Raw genomic sequence first — 8,536 nt, 5'->3', positions numbered from 1 at the left:
TTTTTAAAGAAAAACTACAACAATAGTAGACTTGTTAATTGCGGTCAATTTTCTAGACTTTGCTAATCCACCGAATTGATTTTCGCTAAAAAATATTTGTTAAGGTACACGTACATACTTCACAGACTAGACTAGTGACATTTTTTAATACTTTTATTGTTGACATCATAATCACCGAAACTTTCACTTAATATTTTTTTGAGATAAAAATTCCACAAGACCCGACATATTAGAGTCTGCACGCTATATATCATCCACATGTCACGATCAGTCTCCACGCGAGTCCACTTATGATTTTAAAAATTAGATCGCGCGCTCGCAAAGCGGGTCGACGGATCGAGACGACTACCATACTATGAGTAAATATGGAAATGTATTTTTTGATCTATCATGATTATCATTAGTTTTATGATAAGCTAACGTATTTTAAATACATTTTTTTTGTTAATCACACAAATTTCATTCATCTACTCTTGCATGAAAGTGACCTAAGCAATTCACCGTTTGTTTCTCTCATGGTATAATCGTTACGCAAATGTGTTAGGAACATAGTTCATATCATACACGTATATGTGGAATAATTGTTTAACAAAAAAGAAAACCTTTGTGATTATTATTGTCATACTAGATTGCTTAATACATCATTCAGTTAAACTTTATCCAACATGACATTCGGTGCAACGCATGGAAATTTTGCTAGTATTTATGCAACTCACACATACAACAGTCGATTCATGATCTTTTTTTCTGAATTTTTTTTCCGATTCGATCTGGCTGAAGCACCGTAAAGACGGATAGGGGCGGATCCAACGTGGGTGCAGAGTCCCCCCTACACCCACAAGGCCCATGGATACCCCCGGAGCACCCCCTTCGATTTTTTCACTATATAAATGATAAACTAAAGGTCTCTAGATGGCTAGATGTTGAAAAAACTGTGCAATTGAGCCCTCCAATTTTTTATTCCTGATCCGCCCCTAAAGACAGACCAAGAAATTTTAGGATTCTGCATACGGAAAGGACGCAACCAAGGGAAAGAAGAAGAGAAGATAGATATAGAGATAGAGAAATTCATGGACTCTCATGTTCTCCTAATGGGCCAAGGCAAACCCATGTTCCCCGTTCATGACTCTCATGATGTGAATATTATTTAAGGTAAACCCATGTTACCCTGTTCATGCACGGACTCTCTCATGACGTGAATATTTAATTAGCGGGCAATTTACCGTGGCTGACATCGATCTCGAACATGGCGTCCAACTCTTCGGCAACCCGCGACGACAACGGCGCCGCCGGCGACGGGTCGGAGCCGAGCAGGTCATGGGGCGGATATCACGGTCCAGGTCGGCGACGAGACGTTCGCGGCGCACCGGTGCGTCCTCGCCGCCCGGTCGCCGGTGTTCATGGCGGAGCTCTTCGGCCCGATGAGTCAGAACAGCAAGGAGACCATCCGTGTCCATGACATGGAGCCGAGGGTGTTCGAGGCCATGCTCCACTTCATCTACAACGACTCGTTGCCGGAGGTAGACGACGACGAGGTGGTTGCCATGGCGCAGCATCTGCTCGTCGCGGCGGACAGGTATGGCATGGAGAGGCTGAAGCTGATCTGCGAGGACACGCTGTGCAGCCACGTCGACGCCAGCACGGCAGGGACGACGTTGACGTTGGCTGAGCAGCATCACTGTGAGGGGCTCAAGGAGGCTTGCTTCAAGGTCGTCATGGAGAGTGAAACACTTCAAGTTAAAGTCAATCAAGCAGTTCATCGTGCCTTATCCAATCCATGTGGAGTTCTGTTGAATACATTACAAAAGTTGATCAAGAGAATGGTTGATGAGTTAATTGATCAAAAGAGTCCAGCTCTGGAGGCAAATTGAAGAAAAACAACAGTATCAGCTCGGGGGACAAGCACACCAATATCTGCATGATGAGTTATATCAACAATATCGGCCAGAAGAAACTCAAAGATATCTATATGAAGAAGATTGGGCCGAAAGAATTACAAAATTAGTAAATAAGCAGGTTGGACTTAAGCCCAAGGAACAAACTTCTATGTATCGGCTGCCATATCCTGAATGGTTTGATAGGGTTCCATTGCCACATCAATACAAGGTTCCAGATTTCTCCAAATTTTCAGGGCAAGGTGATATATCTACAATGGAACATATCTGCTGATTTTTAGCACAATGTGAGGAGGCATCGGTTGAAGAGGCTCTAAAAGTTAAACTTTTTCCATTGTCTTTGACTGGATCGGCTTTTACATGGTTTTCATCATTACCACCAAATTCTATTAGAGGATGGGTCGATCTTGAGAAGCAATTTCATGAATATTTCTTTGCTAGAATCGATGAGTTGAAACTTTCAGACTTATTATTGGTTAAGCAGCAAGAAGGAGAATCGGCTATGGAATATATTAAAAGATTTCGTAATATCCGCATCCGATGTTATAGTTTGAGCCTAAGTAATGAGCAGCTAGCAGATCTTGCATTCCAAGGATTATCAACACCTATCAAGGATAGATTATTTTTCCACAAATTCAACAGCCTAGCTCATCTGATGCAGACAGTATCGACTCATGAAAGACTAAACAGAAGAGAGTTTTGAAGCATGAGTCCTCATACTCCAAAAATCGGGGGCATGTGTTAACGCCAAAATTTGGTAGCCCCGAAGTCATCATCAGCTTAGAATCACTATTGGCTTCAGCGTCTTGGAATCAGCCGATAGGAATTATCAAGTCGTCAATAGTCGGATTTTTGGTAGATTCGGCTAAGAAAATTAATCAATTAAACGAAGTTTATCAAAAAGAGACCAAGTTTATATATGGAGGATGCAGCATGATAGTTTATGTATTAATTAGGAATGGTCGTTATTTTCCCTTTATCTTTAGGAAAGTATGTTTAGTGTCCGATAAGTACTTAATGTTTTTCCTTTTATATTTAGAAAAGTTTGTATCGTGTCCAATAGAACTAGTATCCATAGGTATAAATATGTACACCCAAGGTCATTATAAACTATCTCCACAGATCAATACAATCTACTTTCAGCGCATCGCCACTCTTTTACTTTCGATGAGTTCTTGTTTCGAGTTAAGCTGCATCGGCTTCGATCTCTGATGAGGGGCAAGGCTTGTTATGGTGGCTCGCATTGTCGGGATTAGTTTTTGCATAGCTTCAACACTCTAATCTTGTCCTCGTAAGATGTCGAGGAGACAATCCATGTCCATGACATGAAGCCCCCATGTCCGACATGGAGCCGAGGGTGTTCGTGGCCATGCTCCACTTCATCTACAACGACTCCTTGCCGAAGGTAGATGACGAGGAGGAGGAGGTGGTAGCCATGGCGCGCAGCATCTGCTCGTCACGGCGGATAGGTATGGCATGAGAGGCTGAAGCTGATCTGCGAGGACGCGCTGCGCAGCCACGTCGATGCCAGCACGGCGGCTACGGCGTTGACGTTGGCTGAGCAGCATCATTGTGATGGGCTCAAGGAGGCCTGCTTCAAATTCATGGCGGATCCTGGTAATCTGAAGGTCGTCATGAAGACTGATGGCTATCTGCATTTGACAAGGAGCTGCTCTTATGTTCTTAAGAAGTTGGCTTCTGTTTTAAAAAAAGTTGGTTGCTTGAATTGGGAGCAACGTAACTAAGTTGATCATACTAGCTATACCGTCCTAATGACCACAAACATTTTGCGTAAGTCTTTTATGGATAACTAGCAAGAAAGCCCACGCAGATGCGCGGGAATCTTGTTGATTGTTTTTATAAAAAGAATATGAAAAAAAGTCGTAGTTACCATTTCTACTTAAATGATTAGAACATTTCTCAAATTTAAATAAAAACACTTTCACCAAGTAACGTATAAATCACTACTACTAATTATGTTTTAAAAGCTAATATAGATGAAACTGCATATGCACCAATAAAATAAGTATAATGCATCATTAATACACTACAATATTACTATCTGGGTGGTTTCATGTCTCACTTATTTCTAAATCCACATGTAAATTTGGTAAAAATACTATTACTTCTATCCATTAATAGGATAGTGCCATTAAAATTAAACATAAATGCTACTCTAATGGATAAAACCAATCGTAGCTGCTAAGATTTTCTTTATCCGTTGCCTTGAAATATGGGTCCCACATTGATATAGTCATGTTTCTCTAGACCAGTTTGGAGCATAATTTTAATCTCTAATTCTATAATCGCATGCTCATAAAGTATCGCATGCTCATAAAGTATAGCATTGATAAAGTACAATCTCTAATTCTATATCAGTGATGACCTCATGAGCGCTTCACTGGTGGATGGCTTCCAGGGAAAAATATTACTGTGCGGCTTCAGTAAATGAATTGGTACGCCCTTTATTTGAGTTGAATTGTCTTACTGATCCTATTTTTGTGGTTAATGTGAAATGTTTATCATTGACAATTAGTTTGGTTTGGGATTTGCAATTTTTTAAGCATAGTTAAACTAAAGCAGGGCCCAAAAGAAATTTTGTGAATGTGTACACAGTATAAAAATTTTATCACCCTTAAGAGGTACCGAGAGTTGTGAAATCTTTTGGTGTAAATTTTAGTATCTCTTAGTAGCTGAGATTGAGAGATACCACATTTTTAAAAAATATATTACTTCCTAGTATGTACTCAGGGACAGGACTTACAAAACTGGCGGTGACCGCGTGGTTATCGTGGTAATCATGTTTACCGACGGGTACGATAAATGTAAAACCGCGGTAACCCCATTAAATCCAAATAAATTTAAAAAATAATTAACTTTTTGATAAATTTTATATGGTTTCTTATAGTTTGCCATGGTTACTGCGTAATAACCGTGCTTACTGTTGGGGTGCGGTAATCCCATCCGCAGGGTAAGGAAAACCCTGCTCAGACACCATAAAACCAACACTGATCGGAAATACAAAATACGGCCCAAAACACTCAACATGCATAGTATTGTAACATCGCTTGTTTCTCTACTTGCGATTCATATCCATAGGCATGGGAGGCGTTTGGAACCTCGAATTGAATTAACATCGGTATCTACTATCAGTTCTCCGAATGGAAACACAAGCAGTAGATCTTCAAATTTGTTGATCTAGCCATAGTTCACAGTGCTGCCTGACACGCCGTGTGTGAAGTGAACTCTGTCTAGTCGTCTGGGAGCCTAATAGACTCAACGGAAGCATTAGTGACTCAATTAAAGAATAATGATCTTCCGGCTTATGCGGCAATAAAGTGGTTGGTCAAGAAAAAACAGTTTCCGATGACTTAGGCCAATCCCAACCCAAAACATCAGACATAGTTTCTATAGACTCCACATCATCAAAAAACTAGTACTAGACACTACTCTTCCAATGCAAACACTATTATTCCATACTTAAATTTAATGCTAGTTATCTCATATGATGTCTTAGATGTTGTGTAGAAACCATGTCTCATGCAAGACATGGTTTCCTTCTCTTTCCTCATTTATTCACTTGCCACATCACTTTTTATCCTAGGTGGCAGCTTATTTAATGCTATGGATACCATCCTAGTCATTGGGTTGAGAATGGCCTTAGACGGAAATGCTTCAGAATGATTAATCATTGGGCAAATAGGAGGAGTAAGCTGGTGGTTGCAGGTTCTTGATGATAGAGGGGGGATTGCTTTTTAAAAAGGCGCGTATAAAAAATTCTTTACATCTTAGATTGCTTGCGAGTAGTATTGTACTACCAGTAGCAATGATCTGAATCGCTTGTTATTGTAAAATCAAAGGTGTTTTTGATTATTATTCTGTGATGAACAATTGGGCATTGGAGATTATTGGTTTTGTTATTTGGAATTTATTCACAAAGTGGTTTTGGAGATGATTGGATTTACAGGTGAATCACAGGTTTATCATTTTATGTGACTGGTCAGACCGGGCAGGTGTTGCCGGTCAGACCGGCGGTGATCGAGCGGTCGGACCGGCCAGCCCGCGGTCTGACCGGCCGACACTGTGTCGGTTTCGGTTTCGGGTTGTTTGTTTGGATATCCGAGTTTATTTCATGATTATGACTTCTAGATGGATACTATACGTATGTAATACTATTGTTTGCTGCTAATGAGTCAAGTTGGAGATAGCTTGGTCTCGGAATATGGTTTCTTTGTTTGTTCCATGTGTAGGTGACTCGATGTCTCGGGAGAGTATTTGCGGTGATGGACCGGGAGTCGGCTTGGGGATAAGACGACGTCCGTTGTGGTCAGAGATCATGCGGGATACTTAGGCTAGAGTTGATGCACGTGGTTGATGGAGATTCCATATGGCATACGATGGAGTTATTGTGTGCGTATGGGATGCGGAGTCGAATTTGGAAGAAGTCCAAATTTGGTACGATTAGTTATGTAAAGTTTCTTTCTTGTACTAGAGGGTTTCCTAAGGTGTTTAGGACTCCTAGTATGAGTTTGGTTCGTGGCTTTAGGCTGCCTACCTCATGTATAAATAGAGGGGGAGCGTGAGGCTTCCTGATATCGCTTTAAAGAGCAATTGAGTTGAGTTTTGAGTTAAGGTTTCGAGTTTAGCCGAAATTTTTGTAAGGAGTGCTGTTGGTGCACTTTGTAAACACAGAGAGAATCAATAAAGTCGTCATCTACTTTAAGAATTCTTCGATTTGTGTTTACCGGGTTTCGGCGGTCTAACCGGCTATCTACCGGCGGTCAGACCGGCGGCAAGTGGCGGTCAGACCGGCGGCATACGGGCAGTCAGACCGGCGGCGGCGACAGGCGCGGCAGGCTTCTCGGCGGTTCGACCGATCGATCTACATCGGTCAGACCGACGTTCATCAGGCGGTCAGACCAGTGCAATACCTTCGGTCAGACCGCGATCCATCGACTTCGAGGGTAACTTTTATTTCCGCTAAAAGTTTTCGGTTTTTAGGTATACCAACCATTCACCCCCCCTCTGGTTGGCTTAGTTCTTGTGATTCGATCCTACAGTTATTAAGAATAAATTAGTAATTTACTAATATAATCATTAGGAGTAACTTTATCATTTCAGTTTTTATCATTTAAGATCGGTCGGTGGTCATCCATTTCGCAGGCATCGCTAATATTACATCGATGGAATATATGAAAAATGTGTCACTGCTAAATGATGATTATACCCTTCCACACCTATTTTTTGATAATAATACTCCTTCACATTTCTAATTTCGCCTAACTGGTGGTAGTATAAATAGATCTAAACCCTTTGATCAAATGAGATCAATGGTTCGCATTGCTTTGTACTACCAGTAGAGATCACCGTAGTGGGGCTCTTATTTGTAAGAGTTCTATATGAATATTTTTAATACGTCGAGCATTTTTTTTCTTGTATTTGTGTTATTGAACAAATCACAACGCTTATTTGCTTTGGTTTCTTCCTCGTGTTTAATGATTTCGACTCCACTTTTTATTAGAAAGAAACAAAAAGAAAACTGATTTTTAGCATGTTTTTCATGTTCTTTAATTTAAATTGTCTATGTGGCAACGTGGAAGGCCCATCCACTGCACAACCCATTTTGCGGGCGGTCTTGATAGGCTGCCAGAAATTCCCAATTCCAATTGAAATAGTGATCCAAATTTGCATTGGTCGAACTTTGCTAGCTAGGCTGGTCCATGGCACAAAATTATCAGCTCTCTAAATAATAAGGCGCCGTCAAAGTCTTACAGGCCAAAATTGATTTATTGCATCGTCAGGTGTTCAACTGTTCATCATCTACACCATATTCGCTTCTGACCTCTTCCTGATGGAAAGAGGAGATGCCTCCATATGGTGATCACCCCATTTATCTAACCCAATGCAAGTAATTACAGATTTATATTCAATTGTTACATTAATGCATTTATCTGGACTATATTGTACAAATGAACTAAAAATAATCCACACTGGACGAACACATTTTTGTGGAAACTGGACTGCATCATATATCGATCATACAAACACATTTTTCATATATTCCTTGTGATCATGACTAGCAGGGGATGAACACGATTGTTCCAAGCTGTGGGACGCAAGCCGCCACTTTCTATATAGAGAGTTATATAGTCCAAATCCGCATTGCACTTGAGCTCAAGATCCTTACAAGAGCTTTAGGTAGAGTACAGTGCCAGCCCTGGGGCAGGGCGAGCGGTGCGGTGTCCTTGGGCCCCACCGTGACAAGGGCTCCGACCGGATTGGGATTCGGTGACATTTCCCCGTGACATTCTCGGTGACATTGAGTCACTGACATGTGGGACCCACATGTCAGTGACTCAATGTCACCGAAAATGTCACGGGGGAATGTCACCGAATCCCAGTCCGCTTCGACCGGCCACACACCTATATTTGCGGCTTGATTACCAATAGAACTTAGAAGCAGTGAATCGTAGATTGATCTCCAAGCTCCACGTCTTGATTAATCCCAAGACTGGATTATTTATTCACCGTCCCACTCATTTTTTCCTCTCTCTCTTCTTTATTGAGATGATTATTAATGGTATTTAATGTATATAACCACTACTAAATACAGATTGATCCTGATTCATGTTGGTACGTAC

At 41.1% G+C, this 8,536-nt stretch overlaps 1 protein-coding gene across 1 annotated transcript; it reads left to right on the top strand.

Moving 5' to 3' along the window:
* Nucleotides 1–1,307: 1,307 nt before the first annotated feature.
* Nucleotides 1,308–3,640, top strand: LOC127755816 (BTB/POZ and MATH domain-containing protein 1-like; the record flags this gene model as incomplete). Its single annotated transcript, XM_052281454.1, has 2 exons — nt 1,308–1,697; nt 3,485–3,640. Coding segments are annotated over 2 exons (546 nt in total), but the record flags the coding sequence as incomplete, so codon positions are not given.
* Between the last annotated feature and the right edge of the window lie 4,896 nt (nt 3,641–8,536).

This window comes from Oryza glaberrima, chromosome 11, assembly GCF_000147395.1.
Source record: "Oryza glaberrima chromosome 11, OglaRS2, whole genome shotgun sequence".
Taxonomy (NCBI): Eukaryota; Viridiplantae; Streptophyta; class Magnoliopsida; order Poales; family Poaceae; genus Oryza; species Oryza glaberrima.
This window is presented reverse-complemented; position numbering and strand designations above follow the sequence as displayed.